Here is an 18951-nt window from a genome sequence, read left to right on the forward strand (position 1 = left end):
AGTCCTCGATTAACCGAAGTAGCCGCCAACTTGGCTCACTGCACCATGGCCAGGTCTTTGAGCCGCTGCCTCTTGGCTTTATATCCGGGCCGGAGGAACTCGATCTTCCTCTTCTTGGCTTCGATTTTGTTCCTGTGCTTCTTGAGTTTCTTCTTGGCTGCGATTTCTGGGTTCGCCACCGCCTGGGAAAACACAAGACAAACACATTGATTGGTAGGAAGGAAGGAAGGAAGTTGGAACTTTGTGTGTTAGTGAAGGTGTTTTTGGTCGTCATACCTGCATGGCTCTGTGTCGTTTGCGTGCAACTCTCCTCTGTGAAAACTCCTTCTGGACAGCAGAGAAGGCCAGAGAGAATCTCTCCAGCCCCACGTGTCTCTTCATTAGCTCTATCAGCTCCTGTGCCAGGTTCTTCAGGGTGGGATCTGGACACAGAGAGAGATTTTTGTTGGAAGGTTTATTTCACCGTTCTGCCTTTTTCATGACACGTGACAGGTTAGGAACTCTGGACAAAGACATTTGTAGGCTTTTTTGTTTTGTTTTAAAAGACAGGTTAAGAGCAGGTACCTTGGTCTGCATAGGTGCTGTCCAGCTCCCTGTAGAGCGGAGTGATGAGAGTGGTCAGATAGGGGCCGAGGCGTTCCTTCCCCAGGTCCATGGCTATCGCTCCCAGGAACTTGAACACACACGTCCTCTGTGGCAGTGCAGAGAGTGGCGGGAAAGAAAATGGAATTATTATTTTACAACCGAGACAATGGAAAGATCGTTTTCATGGATTTAAAAGGAGAAAGACAAGGCTCTTTGGTTCATAGCAATCAGAGGACGTGCCTGAAGCTAACCAGAGAAACTATTAGCTTCTTTGGGTGCCTATCATTATGCTAACTCGTTCCTCATGTCCTCTCTCCCTCTCGTGTTCCTCTACCATCATATCTCCCAATCCCTTAAATGCACCTCCAGGAGAAAAGGAGCAAGGAGAGAGGAGGGTTCTGGAGGAGCGTGGTGAGCGAGTGTAACACAAGTGGATCCTAAGCAGAAGCGGTGTGACGTATAAATGGCGCAATTCCATGTAACACAGTTAAGAAGAAACTGACGTTGTCTAAGACTGACGCAATGACATCGAGGGTTTCTCATTTAGCATTTTGGGCTCCTCTGTCCTCGTGTCTCTTCCTGGCATCCGTCTCTCACATCCTCGCTGGGAGGAGTTAAGGAGTGAGGAAGCAAAGAGACACGTTAGCATAATGAACAGCACCCGATGTCTACCTTCAGGGGAACTTTGGGAGTGTATGCTGCCTCTCTCTTGGCCATCAGCGACAGTTTCTTTATCAACCACAGCAGGGAAGGAGGCCGATCATCCTTGTCATCTTCTTCTTCATCCTCTTCCTCTTCTCTCTCCTTATCATCTTCATCTTCCCCCTCTGCTTCTTTCTCCTCCTCCTCCTCATCTTCCTTTTCTAACCCCTTATCTTCATCTTCATCTTCCCCCTCTGCTTCTTTCTCCTCCCTCTGCTCCTCCTTTTCCACTCCTTCCTGAGGCGGAGTGACGTCAGACTCGGGAGAGAGGAGGTAGATCACCTTGCCGACGAACAGCAGGTTCTTGATCACCTGTGGGCGGAGCAGAAAATGTCCGTCAATCAACTCTCGTTCGAATTTAAGATTTGACAAAAATGTCCGGTGTGTCGTGGTGGAGTTTAGGCACCTGCTCTCCTGACGCCGTGTCGAGGAACTTGGACTGTAGCTGATGGCAGAACGATAACGCCAACTCTCTCATCTGTTGTCAAATGTCATGAAGAAGACAGAAGAAAAAAAAGAAGTTCAAATAATGAGAAGAACATGCAGAAATCTGATCACCGCTGAGAAAACTAAAACGAGTGCTCACCTTCTTGTCCAGGCTGCTGGTGATAAAGGCTGTGGCTGGAGACTGAGGTGAAGCATCTCCCTCTCCTCTCCATGCAGCGACCAGCTGCTCTGCCTGATGGGCTGCGAACAGCTGACCGAAGAGCTGCGAGGCAGTCAGCCACACCCAGCAGTGAGGGTAGCGCAGGTGGGCTTCAATGTGACCTGCGGGAGAAAAACTACAGTTACAGACTCGGAAAAAATATCTTCCTGTAATATGATGTCATAAACAAATGTAAAAAAGTCATATATACAGTACTAATTGGAAGTTCTGCCTCCGAGGAGGCATAAAAAGAATTGAGCGAGTGTGTGTGTGGAATGTGTATGTGTAAGTGACGGAGAGGTGGTGTGTGTGTGTGTGTGTGTGTGTGTGTGTGTCGGCCCTTTACCCCAGATGCTACAGAGTGTGTCGTGAGGCTTGCTGAGCTCCAGCAGGCCGCAGTGTTTGCTCAGTTTGGTGATGAGAGTCAGAAAACTGAACAACAGCCTGTCTGCTCCTCTCTCATCCTGCTCCTCCTCGATCTGAAAGACACAAAGAGGGTTAAGATGCTTCCTTTTCCCTCGGGCTTCAAACTTGTGGCCAAAGACGGTGTGAATGCGTCGCCTCACGTCTTGGTATTTGGCAGGGTTTATCTCTTTCTCCAGCAGAGGCAGCAGGTTGACCATGCGACGGGCGAACTTCTCCTCCTCCAGCTCCACGTACAGACCACAAATCTGGGCCCCGAGACGCCGCAGGCTGGCCTGGGAGGGCAGGACGGGGCGGTTAGAGGTTTGAATTACATCTTATTCAAAATCATTTAGGACCAACATACCAAAGCAAGAAACTAATATTACAAAATACAAAAAAAAAAAACAGCTAATTTGAATTCACTGTGTAAAGTTGTTGCCCTACAAGTGTATGTGTACAATGTGTACCTTTTCTGCATGCAGCCAGGTGTTGACGAGGGAGAACAGGTTGTTCTGGTGGTTCACGTCCAGCTTGGCCAGCAGGGCCTTGATGGCCATGGCGGCCATTTTCTTACAGCGTGCCGAGTCATCGTTGACCACGACCAGGGCCAGCGGGGCGAAGAACAAGCCGCTGTACTTCAACAGCAGGGCCTGAGCGGAAAATGAGGAAGTACGCAAAGTGCTCTGGGGTTACTAACACTGTGGTATCACTGTCGGACTGAGGATTATTGACCACACGCAGACTTGAGAGCAAATGTGCGCACCTGAGGGAACGTCTGGAAGACGTAGGCCAGCATCTCCAGCACAGACTCCCTGCCTGTGTCGTGCTCGTAGTGCAGCTGGGCCACCACGAAGTCCAGGTGCCCTCTCAGCTTCCTCCCCAGCGGGTAGTCCAGCAGGTATTTGAGATAGATCTGCAAAAACATGGACACTGGCTGAATAAAGGATTTTCTTAAAACAGCGTTTTGTCATTCGGTATAAAGCAACAAGAAGAAATGTTCTTTTATGTGCGAGTACCTGTCGACAGTGGATTCTGATCATAGCGTTGCTGCCGGTTACGGAAAGCTTGGCCACTTTCTTCATCACCTGCTCCATCTCTGGAACAATGAGCTTCCTGGACAGAATTGCCTGAAGGCGACAGATCCACATATAAATACACAGCGGAGGGGGGCCGTACATCCTGGAAGAGTTTGGCCTGAAGCGTTTTGCACAGCACCACAAACACTCACCTTCAGCAGGCCGAAGGCCGTGGCCTGGCGGGACTGGTCGTAGATGTCTTCCTCAGCATATCCCAGCAGCACTTGCAGTTGTGTCTCTGAAATCTGGTTGTTTTTGACATTCTTCACCAGTATGGTGATGGCCTGAGAGACAAACAGACAGAATCAACATGAAACAGTTTTATCACAAGTTTCACAAGAAATCATTTTTACTGCTCTTTCCCTTTCAAAAGTATTATACTATTCCAGAAAGCTGCTTTCAATACTACTACTTTGTTGTGTTTTAGCTACAAAACTAAAGGGAATGTTCCTCAGACTGACAGATGGTCTCACCCGTCTATCTTCAGGCGTGTGCATGTGTGTGTGTTTATTATTTCTGGTACCTTGAAGCAGTTCTGGACGAGGAGGAAGTTCTCCCCGCGGGCGGCTCCGGCCTTGGAGTAATCCTTCAGCAGGACAAAGAGCAGCTTGGTCAGCTGGTCGGCGTTCTGCTCCACTGCTGGCAGAGGGAACTTCAACAGCCAAGTGAACGCCACCAGAGCCTCTGTGATCACCTGGGGAGGGAGGAGAGACGGAGGAAGAGGGTGGAGGATAGTGGAGATAGTACAAGTTTACAATCTCAGATATGGGAATGCGTTTCGATTGACCGATGATGCTCAAAGGTACGGGTGATAAAAGCACCCATGTAACCATAAAACGCTCGTACCTTGACGTGCATGGAGTCCAGGCAGTCGAGCATCAGCGGTACGAAAGGATCCAGCATCTCCAGAGCCGAGGCGTCGGACGACGTCACTTTGGACTTCTTTAGACTCAGGTGGAGCAGCTGAGAAACAGGCGGACACACATGATGGCAAACGCTTCAGAAAAACAAAACAAATCTATTACATCATAGAATCGTTGCTTGGGGAGTTTTTCCAATGTGCACCTTGAGGCCAGCGTCCACCAGGATGTACATGTTGGTTCGGCTGCTGACCAGAGCTTTCTGACCTCCTCTCTTCGGAGTCGGAGGCAGGAGGAGGCAGCTGGGAGGGGGCAGTCTGGGGTCTGGAGGAGGCTTGGCTGAGGCTTTGTCTCTACACACACACATATACAGTGTCATACATGGCAGGTGGATATAAGCATTAAAGTGATTTACTGTACATTGATGTGAGCTTGCGTGTACCGGTCTCTCTTGGTAAGCAGCGGCAGGCTTTCGCTGACCAGGCCGTGGCACAGCAGGAGGATATCTTGAGAAGTCATGCCCTCGTTGACGAGCAGACCCAGGACCAGCCGCCTCAGCACAGCACCCACCCGGTGACACACCTTCAGACTGGATGAATTCTCCAGGAGCTGAGAGTCAAATTCAATGCTTTAAGTCGAGTCGCTTTTGCTTTCAAGAAAGACGATCAAGTGAGTTTAAACACAGTAATCCTTATACAGTTAAAAGCATGTCTCCCCCCCCCTCACCTCCTTCAGTGGCAATAGGAACTTGGTGACGCTCTCCTTGCTGCAAAAGTGGGCCAGCAGCTCGTAGGAGTCCATGCTCTTGCTGTGCCGAGCCTCCATCAGCTTGGAGACGATCCCCTTCACCTCCTTCTCCTCAGCCACGGGCCCGAACAGCTCGTTGTTGAAGATCTGACCAACATGGGAAGAACGAAGAGGAAGATGAACGCTAGCGGTGACTGTATGTCCCGAAAACACAAATCTAGAGTAAACATCAAAACTATAATAACTGCTGAGCCATCTTTATCATTTGACATAACGGAGTCTATGTGGGTTTGTGGTGCGACGCGTTCTTACATCGATTAGCATGTTCATGCACGAGTCCAGGTCCCCACTCTTCAGGGTTGGACTGAGGACTGACAGCAGCTGGTATACTGTGAATGTAAGCACGTGGACCTGTGTAGAGGGGAGCACATACAGATATTATTAAGACTTTCAAAGACACTTCTGACTATGCTTTCATGGTTGTGTCCATGTGTGCGCTCCTAACCTGGTAGCCCTTGGCCAGCACCCCCTGCATCTCTTTGAGCAGGTACTGCAGGTACCTGAAGCCTAAAGTCTCGATGATCTTCACCAGAGTTCCCCTCGCCACGTCGCGGACCTCCTGGAAACGGTTCCTCAGCACCACACACACCTTGATCAGGATCCTGGACAACACGCACAAGTATTTAGCAACAAAAAGACAAAATACGTGCATCGCTAAAATGTCATTTCAAACAAATATATTAAGTAGTCCCATATAGATGATCACAAAGAAGTTTCAACACAGCAGCATACCCAGGCAGGTTGACCTCCATGATGTTTGGAGGCAGAGTCTGCATCAGTTTGACCATGGCGAAGGCTATCGGTATCCTCGCCACCTCCTCTTCCTTCACATCCTTCGACTTCACTGCCTTGTGCTCATCGTCACGCTTTATCTGAACGAAACACAAAACACACTTCCACTATCACACTGCCGTTTAGAGCTTTCAGAACCGATTAAGACTGTATTTGTGTGAGCGAGCGTCACACCTTTGCAATGAGACACTTGTGCAGGCGAGGCAGCACGCTGTTGCTAACGGTCTGCTGGATGGCGCTGATCAGAGACTCCAGCTCCTCGGTGCTCTGCGGCAGCCCGCTGGCTACGGCGAAGGGTTTAGGAGCCGCCGGCTTCTTGGCGCCTTCTTTAGAGGCGACAGGCTTTTCTCCGCTGGTGGTGTCCGTCTCCATGGGGACATTGGTTGGAGCGGTCTTACCGTCTACCTCCATCGCCTCCTCATCATCGCTTGCGTCCGATTCGTCGGCCGCAGCTTGCTCCTCCTCCTCCTCAGCGTCGACTGCAACACTCTCAGCTTGATAAAGATATGCAGCTTGATTTAGGGTGTTTCATCAATAAGACGCATTATGACATTTATCCGACTTCGTATTTGTTTTAAAGCAGTCCGAGTTGAGAACTCACCCTCTCTGGCCTTGGCTGCTTCCATTTCTCTGCTGAGGGTCTGATGGTCAAAATGGAAAGCCTCCAGGACGGTGACCAGCAAACTGGAGTTATAGTGGTACAACACAAGGGAAGAAAAGAAAAGGAGGGAGCCTCTTAGTATAGAGTGAACAAAACACTTTGTGTAAAATGCAAAAGGTCATTGAAAAGCAATGCAGTGGTTTAAAAACCTACCTAACAGCCAGTTTCTGCTCGGTCTGCCCCGTCTGCAGGATGTGGACGAAGTGTTTGAGGTAGTAGAGGTACTTGGACCAGGTCAGCCTGCGACACACGGCGCCCACAATCTCCACCGACGCCGATATCATGTTCTCATGCTGCAGTGTGAGAGAGGAGAGGAGAGTCAGACACACTAACTAATAAACAAGACGCGTGCAGCTTTCTCTCAAAGCTTTAAATATATGTCCGAGTCACCTTCTGCATCTTCTCATCGAGCAGGGCGGTCATGGCGTACGGCATGATGTAATTCTGGAGAGAGCGAGGCGTCATCACCACCTGGCCCTCGGTCAGCTGCTTGGCCAGCTTCCTCAGGGCACGACCACGCCGGTGGATCTAAAAACAGGAAGAATGAAACGCATAGTGTCTAACAAGTCAGATCAAAATAAAAGGAAGCACGGAGATAAAGGAATGAGTATTCATGGCTTCTCTCTTACCTGGATGTGCTTCATGTGCTCAAAGAAGTCAGACTCGAGGTCATTGTAGTTGGTGAGCTGCACCAGGTCTCTGAACTCTTTCTTGGAGGGAAAGGTCTTCACCAGGCAGGCCAGCACTGTGGTGTATTCATGCTGCACACTCTGGTAGAGTGACGGGGGGGTGAAGGAGAGAGAGAGAAGAGACCACATTGTTAGAGCAGAACTCCTGATACAGCTGGTATCGCAGCAGAACTGGGGGGTGGGGGGGGGACAGGTGTGAGTTCCTACGTCTGTCTTGCTGCGCAGCCCCTTGTGTAAAGCGTCCAGGATGGTGTGGTGTACGATGTCCTTGAAGAGCTGTTCTCCAGCACCGACCGCCGCCAGCTGGGTGATCACTGCAGACAGACACAAGGTGGCGTTGTCTCCCAGCGACATGTCACCAATCTGGAGGGTGAGAGGGAGGGGAGGAAACAATCAACGCCGTTGAAGTCGTGAAGTGGTGTTCATTTAGACGAGGACACGTGTACCAGACGTCTGCTTTACCTCAAAGGTGTGGAAGCAGTTGTGCATGACGGTGTAGATGTAGTCCAGGTCCAGAGTCGTCATGTCTTTGATCCGCCTGGAGGCGTCTTGGAAAGCCGCCAGACGCACGTCAAAGTAGACCTCGTCCAAGTGTCGAGAGTCGAACGCGTTGAGCTGGAGAGACGGCGAGCGGGAAAACAATGAGTGTTTTCTCACCGGTTGGTTTTCTCACCGGTTGCAATGTGTGAATGTAATAAATGATCTTACCTTTGTTGCTAAATCAGTGATGTACGAGAGCGAGGGCTCCAGATCTGACAGAGTCTGAAAGCAGAGCAGCAAAGGCAGATTCAGAGGGAGGAAGATCAACAGAACAGGCGTGAATTCACAATAGATATCTGTGTGATTAACCCCCGATAACATAAACAATTGTTGAAGACCCCAGGAATTGGCACTTCGAGAGCGGGAGGGAGCGCTGGCACTCGGCCATAAATGCACCACAGATAAGTTACAAACACTGTCCACCGTTAATCACAGCTTTTTGTTAGGCTCTCTGCCGTACCTGGAAGACATTGGTGAGGGCCTGCCTGGGCAGCTTGTTGTGAATGACGGAGAAGAGTTTGCTGAGCGGCCGCAGGAAGGCGGATGGCTGCACACACTGCCGCAGCAGGTTCTGCATGGTGGCCAGGATGTCGATTTCTGTCTCCTGAAACAAACAGCGCAGCAAGGTCATCCATAGAGGACTCCAAACTTTGTCCTGCGTTGACCAGGTCCATCACTTAACCCTTTCATCCCTTAAATCAGTGAATAGGTCGAGGTAGTTGGAGGTGGTAAAAAATGTGATTACAATGAAATCAATCTCTTTTAAGCTTTCTGCACCATAACATTTAAAAAAATAAAATAAAACAGACAAAAGTAAGCAGTGAGTCTTACTTGAGGATTGTGGCCTTTCTGGAGGTAGGGCAGCAGCAAGCTGATGAGCACCGAGCTCTGCTCCTTGTCGCTCACAAATCGACTGACCCTGAAGGAGAAAACAATGAGATTGATGAGACGACTGCATATAGTATATTTAAATCTACAAATAAAGAAACTCTACTGTGTGTTTCTCATCCAAATAAAACACGTACTTGGAGAGGATGTTGAGCTCTTTGGCCACCTGTGCCCTGAACTTCTTCTTCTTGAGTCGCTCTGTGTTGCGTACGACTCCGCTGAGGTACTGCAGCAGGGTGGATACGTGAGGCAGCAGCACTCTGGAGCCCTGACTCAATGAGTCTGGAGGACATATTAAAAACAGGCACAGTTAACTTTGTCCAGCAGGGACAACTAGCCAGACATTAGAATTAGAAGAGATATGTATATACAGGGTATACATTAGGGACAAAATGAGGCAAACTCCGCTAACCTGCAGTGATAAGACTGCCCTCTTCAGGCTGCGGGAACACACAGCCGTTGACGCTCAGCTCCGTCTCAGCCTCTGAGGCAACAAAGTCTTCAGTGGTTGCTAGAGACTCAGCAATGTCCATCACCACTCCGATGGACACCGGGGAAGCGTTCTTGGCTGAGAGGAGGGCGAAGACGTTAAGGAGGACGTCACACTCCGGCTGGTTCGGCCTCCGCTTGACCAAGAGGGGGAAGTACCTAAGACGGACAAAAGAAATAAAATCTTTGTACTTCCTTAACCTCCCTCTGGATGAAGATGGTCTGGTGGAGAGATGAGACAGAAGAGAGGAAAACTCAAACCTGGCATTTTTGCACCACACGTGGATGAGTTTCAGCAGAGGGGTGGGGGAGTACGGGCTCTCTGTTGGGAGGCGACACACCTGCACAAACAGAAATGTAAACCAGACATGTAGGGACGAAAAAAAACAACCCATAAAGACACTAAAACTTGTTTGCAACACGTACCTGAGGCCAGACCACAGCCTGAAAGACAGCATCCAGCTCGTCTGCACTGAAGCTGTAGGAGTCGAAGCCGTCAAAAAAGTCTTGGATCCTCAGGACGCCGAGTCGCCTCAGGTTCTTCAGAGGACCGATGCAACCTGCGCGCAGCTGCAGAGAATATAGGAAGACAATGAGAAACCAGGACACTGACTTTTGTTTAAGCCTTGCATCTCTAAATCCAGGGGATTACATGTTGTTCAATGTGTTTTTGCTTCAACCTATTCAATTTGCTACTTTTGAGATGCTCTCAAGTTGTCTTGGTAATTCATACTTTGTGAGAAAATACCAGTTATCTGAACATTAGAAATGTGTTTAAAGAAATGAACAAATAATGTCATCAGTCCCTATCCAGATTACCTGGTCCCTGCTGTCCAGGACGAGGGACACAGAGGCGGTGACACCCAGCAGGATCTGCAGCACCTTGGGCAGGTAGATGTGGATGATGTGGCCCAGTTTCTGGATCACCACATTGATGATGTTCAGCAGGCTGTGCTGCCGGCCCAGCGGCAGGACGGCACCCACGTCTGTCTCAGCTACTGCTTTCTCCACTGCCGCCAGGCAGGAACCTGAGGACACAAAGGTTGACTCAGGAATTCATAAAATGCTAAATATTGAATAAATGATGATGTAAAAATCAAGCAAAACGCCACAGGAGTTATTATGATGCTTTGTTAAATCTAAAACTGCAATCAAAGCAATGGGACTGAACAAATTTAGAAGTTCCCCCTGAATGTTTTACTTACATATTATCCTATCAGGGAAAACATAGAACCTGCACATTTGCAACAGTTTATTTAAATGTGCTGAACCTGGACATCTAAACAGTAGAACTTTTGGATGCAGACTGGGTGATTCATCAGGTTCAAAAACTAAGCCTTAGGACTGAGAAACTCTTTCATTTTGCACCACAGACGAGTCTTACCGTGACTGTGATGGCAGACGGGCTCCAGCAGCAGGTCGATGAATATTCCCAGCTCCTCGGGTTGGCAACCTGCCAGGAAACGCAGGATAATGGAGGAGCGGGTGGCGGCGCTCGCCTTCCCCTGAAACTTACTGCCTGCTTTGCTGCGCAGACGGCCGAACAGGATCCTGTGAAATAAAACAGCAAAGATAAGGTTAGTTATTGAAACATCAAAGCAAAGCTACGGTACATTATTAACGGTGAAAAATACAAAACTAACGAACAAGGCCTCCTATAGTTTTTGTGGGTTAAGTAATTAAAAACCAGAGGAAATTCATTGTTTCAGTCATTTATGTATGAACATCTCTACAGTAGCTTGTTAAATTACTAGAACATGTTGGCATCAAGCGGCTCTCTCTGCTTTATGGCAGATAAAAAGCAGCTTGACTATAACTTGTCTTATTAACTAATATATAACCCATCAGTGTGGTTTTATAGTGCAAAACAAATACTCATATTTTGAGCAGTAAGTAGTTCTTATTAACTTCAAAGAATGGTTTGACATTTTAAGAAATACACGCATTTACTTTCTTACTGCAAGCTAAATTAGTAGATAGACACCACTCTCCTGTCTGTTGGTTGAATATGAAGCTACAGCCAGGAGACGTTAGCTTAGCTTAGCATAGAGACTGGAAACAGATAGTCTGGCTGTCTAGAGGTTAAAAATAAATCCTTCAAGCTACACTAAGCTATTCAACGGTCTTCATCTTGACATTTGTACACTGTTTTTTTGTATAGATTTAACGAAACAGTTATAATGTGTTCATCACTTAGAGGTGCTGGATAGCGGACGTTGTTACCATGGGGACCAGGGTTGCTGTTTGCAGTCTTTATGCTAAGCTAAGCTGTACAGACATGAGAGTCTTATCATTCCTCTCATCTTACCAATATGTCAAATTTACAGAAGCTAACAAAACAAAAAGCACACACACACACACCTCATGAGCAAAGGGATGAGTCTGGCTCTGTGTGAAGCATCAATCACTCCCTCCTCAGAAATGTTGAAATGGACGATCTCCTCTTTGAAGTGTTTGTCGTCGAGTAGCTTCTCAAGATTCTCCCTGCACACACACACACACACACACACAAAAGGTCAAGACACATCACCCCTGCAGCCAGAATGGTTCAATGACTTATTTGCAAGATAGATACTCAGATCTTGGGATTAAAACCCCCCCCCTCCTAATTGCCCATAATGTAGCCTCATAATAATACCATGTGTATTTAATAACCACTTAATAAGATATGGATTACAAACAGCATACCAAAAAAATCACAATCACAGGGTCTCTTCACTGCGGTCATCCTGAGTCACACACACAATCATCTGTAATGCTAAACTTCCTCAGAAACACACATCTGTCTGCAGGTGAACGGATAGCTTGATAACAGACAATAGCGGGCATGGTGTTCAGCAGAGTCAGCAATGAGCTGGACGTTAACATTCCTCCGCCTGTAACCGTAGAGGGTGGAGGACGAGCGCTCTGATCCCTATCGAACACGCTCACAATGACCTCATTGAGGGGAAGAAAGAATGGGAGATTGTTGCTTCAAGAGACGCATTACTGTATATTTTGCTCTCCCGTCCATCTCTGCAGGCGGTTACGGTAGTTTCCTTACTTGTATGGTACTATGTCGGAGTCTTTGTATGTGAGAACACATTCCAGCGCCACTCGCTGGATCTGCTGGTCCTGATGGCAGAGCAACTGAACACAGAGAGAAACATTATCATGCATGTCCCAAACACCATATCCAGAGCAGAATTGTGATATTTCGGTCCCAGTATCAAGCAAGCTGTAATTCTGGGATAGCTTTAAGACGTGTGAAGCGTCGGGGTTACCTGGTTATACAGCTCACTGAGGCTGCTCTCCAGGTAGAGAGAGCGAGGGTTGGTGAATTTGGTGAATACCTTCAGATGGACAATCAGCTGTCTGGAAACACGAAGAGACCCACACAAGGCTCAGTTAACACCAGTACAGGTTTACTGGTCATATAGAAACCACAAAAGAAGCCCTAATGATGTTTCTATTGACTACTTCTAATAATATAACCTTCATGAAAATAGGAAACCTGGCATCACGGTTGTTGTTTAATTTCACAAGGCAGGTGGAAAACAACATTCAGCATGATCGTGATGTCTTACTTGGCAGCAGCTCTCTTAGGAGGAGCCTTCCTCTGTTGTCTGCCTCCCTCCTCTGCCTCCTGCTCCTCGTCTTCCTCCAGAGCCATCCCAGACTCCTCTAGGGCAGCGTCCTTCCTCAAATCCTGAGTGGGGGCCACCAGCAGGTCGGCGGGGAAAAACTCATTCCTGTCAACAACAATAACAAAAACATCAGGGCTCGATGCTTGGACTCACCGATGACACAGATCTACCTGTTAAAAAATGATTCCCTAAAATATATACGGTGATGAACACTAACCGGATGAACCGGAGCAGCAGAGGGCTCAGTTCCCGGCTGCGCGGTTCCACTCTGTCGGGAAACTGGGTCATGCAGCGCCACAGCAGGCTGCGGAAGTTGGGGAAGTCCGTCCTCTCGTCGGGGTTGGAGGTCAACTTCAGCTGCTCCAGGAACAGCACCCCCACGTCCCCGCTTTCAATGACATCACAGCCCGGCTCGCCCTCGAGGCCCGGCCCCTCCTCTTCGTCGTCCTCCCGCAATTCTTTTTCTGTGACATGGAGAGGGGAAGATTTACTTTTCTTTGTCTCGTTTCCTTTGCGGTTCAATACACCAACGCTGTGGGGGGGTCCCGGCATGTAAACGCTGACGTTGAACAAAAGATCATGAGCGTTTGAAGAAGACACAGCGGGCAGCCTTACCAGCGATCCCTGCCACCATTTCCAGATGTTCGTGGTAGACCCTCCAGAAGTCCTTGTTGTCCATCCCTCTGGCATGGCTCCTGTGAAGAGGCAGTCAAATGCTAACAATCCATGGCACTGCACCAAAAACACCAGAAGTGTGTCGTTTCAGACGCTATTATACTCACACGAGAAGTTCGATGACTGCGTCCCACAGTGGCCTGAAGTTGACGAACAGCATTGCGATGAGGTAACGCAGAGGCGCCTGAAGGAAAACGAGCATCTCTCACATTTGGCATACAGAATTCCCCGGAGGTCCCAGGAATAAACGCTCAATAACACGGTGTTGCTCTTTTCCAACTAATAAAAAGAAGAAACAACAGGAGGGGGTCCTCTGTACCTGCTGGAAGGTGCCGGGTGGCCCCTGAGGCAGACTGCGCTGCACCAGGTCGTGTCTCAGCTTCCGGAGGTGGAGCAGCTTGTCTCTGTAGTCCTGCACCGAGGCCGGCACCAGCTCGGCCTGCAGGCACACCGCGAACACCGGCTGCACCTCCACAATCTCCTCACCCTGGACAGAGGGGCAGACACTCAGACAAGTAAGGACACAAGCTTCTTGCTTCCTGCATTTTGACGGAGTTCCACGAGAATCCGGACCGACGGTCGTACCTCGGTCTGTGGCGGGAGCTCCGCCTCAAACTGAGAGAGAATCCTCAGAGTCAGCAGGCGAATCTGAGAGAGAAAAGAACTCAGTCGTGAACTTTGTGGTAAATATATAACAACATATTCATATTAGTCCTTGAACGCGTTCCTCAAGTCCCCGCTGTGTCTGTGACTGCAGACATACCTTGGTGATGTTGGAGGAGAGGTTGGCGTGCAGCATCTGGTGGAGCTCCAGCAGTGCACTGTGGGACAGGTGCTCTGAAACGCCGCTGAGTGACAGGCGAGTGTAGTACAGGTCTGCTAGCAGCAGGGCAGACAGGTCCGTGGGAAACTTCCTGGAACCGCAATGGTTAAGAGTTAAAACCCTTTAGTGGAAGTGAGGAAGACGTTTCCTATCTGATGCGATAAATGCGAGACTCCTCCTTACGTTCCCCTTAGAAGTGAGCCACATGTTTCTATATCAGTAACTTGAAGCTTTCTTTCTTTTCATCCACGTGTTACCAATCTGTTGATGAACTGAATTATTAACACAAAACACACACAAATGCCGTACTTACTGTAGGATTGAGTTGATCTTGTCCACGGGGACCAGTGAGAGAAGCTGGGCAGAGCCGTCCAGAGTGAGGAGGCAGCTCAGCGCCTGTCTGGCTACAAACAGACCAGCTGGAGAAGTGGTGACGGGACAGAAGGGCTTCAGGTCAGTCTCGGGAACAAAAATGAACTTAACGCAGGATTCAAATCCTTGTTTTGTATTTTTACACTTCTTTGGGTAAACTCCAAATAGAAACTAGAGTTAAGAGGACTTCTTTGTGGGAATTAAAACTGTCCTCCTCTTAAACGTTGTTGATGATCATCCTGTTTAGACTTAAATCGTTTTTAATGGTACAATGATGTTTCTTATTATTAGATTATTAGTCAAACAACCACAGCCGGTGCTCACTGGCTCGATTCTTACATTTAATTAGTGACGTCCTTATTTTGGCTGTTTTAGTTGATATGAACATTTTGCCATTCTGACACTTTTCACGAACGTTAAAAAGAAAACGAGAAATCACAAACCTTTTCCAAGTTTCTCTGCCTCAATCTCACACAGGAGGTGGTTCAAGAAAGCAGTCACAGCTGGAACAACACTAGCTGGAGCAATGGGCCTGAAAAATGAAAGAGAAACATAAATAGAATATCAATAAATAGAATACATCAGTCAGACCTTTCTGCAATGCCTGCAAGAGAGGATGGAAGTGAGGAAGCGGGTGTAACCTTTTCACAGTAACGGTCAAGGCTCGTGCTGAAACATTCGTTAACTAAACTCTGACTTTCCATATCAAAATCTTAGTGTATATGTGTGTGTGTGTTACCTGAGGTGTGGCAGAAGCACCAGGGCAGCCCAAGGCAGTGACAGGTCGGTGATGGACTGGTTCTGCTCCTCAGGAAATTGGATCAGCGACAGCACCAGCTCCGGCACCGCCGGCTGCTCTGATGTTGAACCGCTGGCCTGAACGTCCTCCTTAGTGCAGAACACTCTGCAAGAAAAAAGAAAAAAAAAATACAAAATTCAAAACACACAAGAAGGATTCAGCAAGTCTTGAATTAGCTTGATACAAATAAAATGTTTGATTTGTATAGCGTAGCAGCTCACCCTGTGGTCTGTCCGGTGAACAGCAGAGGGTAGGTTTCAAAGGCCATGGAGCCCTCTGTGGCGGGCGGGGCTTTGGCGAGGATCAGACTGACCAGCGCGTCCAGGCCACAGTGGTGAGACCGGGGATCACCGCAGCCAAACAACCCTGCCGTGAAACGCAACAGGCTTGGGAGGAAGAGCTGGAGGAGAGGAAGGAAGGAAGGGAGAGTCAGGGCGTCACAGAGAGAAAAATAACCAAAAAACAGAGGAAAATGGTGCATACATCACTCCGGTGACGACTCACCTGTTCAAATTGTTTCATGGTGAACATCTCCTTGGTGAACTCTAGTATCAGATCTTGCCCCATTGTGCTGCCAAACACCTTGTGAAGAAGACAGAGAGAGTCAGAGAAGCACACACACAATGTACAGATGCCGTCTTTTTTCCCCGTTTGGCACAAACACACACCTTTTGAACCGTCTCCTGGGTGAGTGCTTTTGGCAGCGTGATGTTCTCCCCGAGGAGCAGGGAGGAGGTGATCTGGAGGAGCAGACGGGAACAAGAAGCCGACAGAGACGAGCTCTGAATCAGCCTCAACACCGTCTGTGGGAAAGGTGATGAAAAATGATTGACTTTACGGTGTGAGTGACAGTTCTTGTTGATGAGTTTTCGTTTAAAGCAAAATCTCACAAATTCGTGTTCTCCTGTTACCTGGCAGACAGCCTCCGGCTTGGTGATCTTGGCTCCGTCCTTGTGGGACGCCAGGGTGTGGAGAATGAACAGCAGCCTCTCCAGCTGCTCCGTTGCCTGCTCCGCCTCGTCTCCTTTCGCCTCCACAACGCCCAAGACCTCCACCACACTGACCTGTACACGGGGACACACCGACATCAGACACAAGGCGGGGAAGGGAGCGCAACAAAGAAATCAACGGAGGGTGGAGAAAGGACCGGTTACAGCGGATGACCGGACATCTCGCCCACCTGTAAGGACTCCCACAAAACCAGGAAGTGTTCTCTTTCGACGTGATCGGCCGCAGCCTGCGCCATGTGATCCAGCGCCTCCTTAACGGTGTCCCACGGCAGAGATACTCCCGTGTTGGTTGCGGGTCCGAGCTTACGCAAAGCTACAGGGAGAGCCTGGCGAGATAGGTGGAGAGAAAAACAACATTCAGGATTACTGTGTTTATTTTGACATGACAATGTTTCAAATTTCTTAGCAGCAAACAACTTTTAAATGCCCCCAGCCGACGTCGCCCACTCCTTGGGAGATGAAACTCACATTCGCAGCGCAGGAGTGGAACATTTTTCGGACTCCTTTGCACATTTCGAACAGCAGCTGACCTGCTCCCTCCGCCTTGTCGGGGTGCTGCTGCAGGTCGGAGAACACATGACTCAGCAGGGCATCGAGATCTGGAACCTGTGTGACACACCGAGACATCATTGAAAACAAAAATGGCACTTTAAGGTCACAAGAAACCAAGGTACAAGTTACTGTTTGACATCTGCACACACGCAAATGACTCACCTTTCTCATCAGAAAAGAGAAGCTCTCTGCTGCAAACTTGCGGATGTGCTCTTTCTTGTGCTCCAACAACGTGCTGTATAAACTGTGGGGTCAAAAGTAATAATAGGTGAGTGCTACAAAAGGGGGGGAAAAAGATTCACCTGCCACAATCTTATTTTCCCACCTGTAGATGTTGGTCATGTCCTTCACCATGACCCTCCACAGGTACTTGTAGAGGTAGGAGAGACAGGTGAAAGCCCACTCCAGGACCTCTGTGTCCTTGGTGTCCAGCAGTGAGGTGATCAGAAGGTAGAAGTCGGGGAAGTGGGGGTAGAAGTCAGTCTGCAGGTCTCTGGCCAGCTGCACCACCAGGCTGGAGGAGGACAGAAAGGAGAGACAGGGCTAGTACATCAGCTTGATATACAACAACAACAACTCCCTTCCTCTGGTGAACACACGACAACTTACTCCAACAGCGGCTGGTAGGCCAAACTGTTCTTGACAGCCAGGTGCGTTTTCAGACTCGCCACGATGGACGTCTGATGGAAAACCAGCATGTTGAACGACTGGCTCTGGTTGGAAACCTCTTTCAAAAATGTAGCTGTGGAGGAAAGGCATTCATTTTACAATGGCTGCAAACACAGAGCATCTTTGTTCCTACACGTGAAAATAGAGCAAACCATGTGGTATGTATTATATCGTATACATACTGAAATGCTCTGTCAAGTTGAGGTCCCTCCATTTTGTCAGTCCTTCAGAGAAGTATGTTTCTACTTCCTAAGTAAGGAGCAAACAAGTCATTAGCAACAGTATAAACGCAGAGAAGCTCACTCTGTAAGTGAGAGGAACCATGATGACTGTACCAACCTCTGCATAAGATCCAGTCCTGTCAATACGATGGATGACATCAATGTTGACATTGGCAAGTCTTTCAGCAAAAGTGAGAAACTGAAAGAGAACACATCAGAAGGGTTAAATGTCCACTAGAGCTGAAACACTAATACAGTTGTGTTTGTATCTCCACTGTAACCCTGCGCCTCTATTAGCATCATGCTACATGCAGTGTCTGGACTCTCACCCTGTAGGTGTTCTCAGATTTGTGATACGAAGACTTGGATTTAATCTTCATCTTTGCGTCGTCGCTTGATACGTGATTATTTTATATTCCAGATGTCCTCGTGAGATTTAAACAATTCATGAAAACTACAGCTTGTTTCTTCTCTTGGCTACAACTGTTTACACACACGCCGACACCAGGGCGCAGCCATTACGAACAATGCATTGTGGGTAACTTTTTACTCCGCGTGGTGGCTGAAGAAAAGCGGAGAGCCAAGAGAGAAATCCTGCCTTCACTTCCGCCTTCGTTTGAGGCTTCGCGCCTACCTACACCCAGCTTCGTTTACATTTGATAACGTGAGCTAAAAAGAACCACTGACCATGAAATAATAGGTATGACCACCAGTAAGGAGCTGAAGTCTTGCCCCGTTTCAAGTTAGCTCCTGTACACCTGTGTCATTCAGTTGTTTTTAGTTTAATTTGATAAACTCAAGCTAAAACAATATTTTGTTGGCATTAAGCAGCCACAGTACATCACCTATGAGCCTTTGGCATTTCACATACACTAATGTAGAATAATGAATTGTTTTTGAGTCATTATATTTTAGGGATCTGTTTTGTATCATCTTTGAGTGAGGGATGTCTACCATACATCATATAAGAAGTTAAAACCACGAACACATCACCATGAAATCAATGTTCACCCACTTGGATGTTGAGCAGTAAAAGACACTCAAAGCTTACCGTGCTGGTCACA

The 18951-nt window shown here is 48.2% G+C and overlaps 1 protein-coding gene across 1 annotated transcript; it reads right to left on the reverse strand.

Annotated features, from left to right (window-relative positions):
- Nucleotides 1–12: 12 nt before the first annotated feature.
- Nucleotides 13–18267, reverse strand: utp20 (UTP20 small subunit processome component; the record flags this gene model as incomplete). Its single annotated transcript, XM_079183610.1, has 61 exons — nucleotides 13–182; nucleotides 277–422; nucleotides 565–691; nucleotides 1258–1599; nucleotides 1694–1765; nucleotides 1874–2055; nucleotides 2280–2412; nucleotides 2500–2631; nucleotides 2806–2988; nucleotides 3102–3251; nucleotides 3355–3465; nucleotides 3567–3698; nucleotides 3938–4108; nucleotides 4261–4377; nucleotides 4480–4627; nucleotides 4717–4883; nucleotides 5001–5168; nucleotides 5334–5432; nucleotides 5527–5683; nucleotides 5814–5953; nucleotides 6048–6367; nucleotides 6475–6557; nucleotides 6688–6827; nucleotides 6925–7062; nucleotides 7164–7304; nucleotides 7431–7586; nucleotides 7686–7838; nucleotides 7932–7985; nucleotides 8224–8367; nucleotides 8595–8682; nucleotides 8789–8933; nucleotides 9064–9299; nucleotides 9402–9481; nucleotides 9567–9710; nucleotides 9960–10168; nucleotides 10525–10691; nucleotides 11502–11624; nucleotides 12184–12269; nucleotides 12404–12494; nucleotides 12707–12871; nucleotides 12984–13230; nucleotides 13382–13461; nucleotides 13549–13625; nucleotides 13761–13928; nucleotides 14027–14089; nucleotides 14205–14355; nucleotides 14578–14683; nucleotides 15080–15168; nucleotides 15376–15540; nucleotides 15657–15835; nucleotides 15940–16017; nucleotides 16104–16238; nucleotides 16347–16499; nucleotides 16616–16771; nucleotides 16914–17051; nucleotides 17160–17241; nucleotides 17323–17511; nucleotides 17607–17739; nucleotides 17849–17915; nucleotides 18006–18086; nucleotides 18217–18267. The coding sequence occupies 61 exons, from the start codon at nucleotides 18265–18267 to the stop codon at nucleotides 36–38; spliced, it is 8475 nt and encodes a 2824-aa protein (XP_079039736.1). The 3' UTR covers nucleotides 13–35.
- Between the last annotated feature and the right edge of the window lie 684 nt (nucleotides 18268–18951).

This window comes from Pholis gunnellus, assembly GCF_910591455.1.
Source record: "Pholis gunnellus genome assembly, chromosome: 22".
Lineage (NCBI taxonomy): Eukaryota > Metazoa > Chordata > Actinopteri > Perciformes > Pholidae > Pholis > Pholis gunnellus.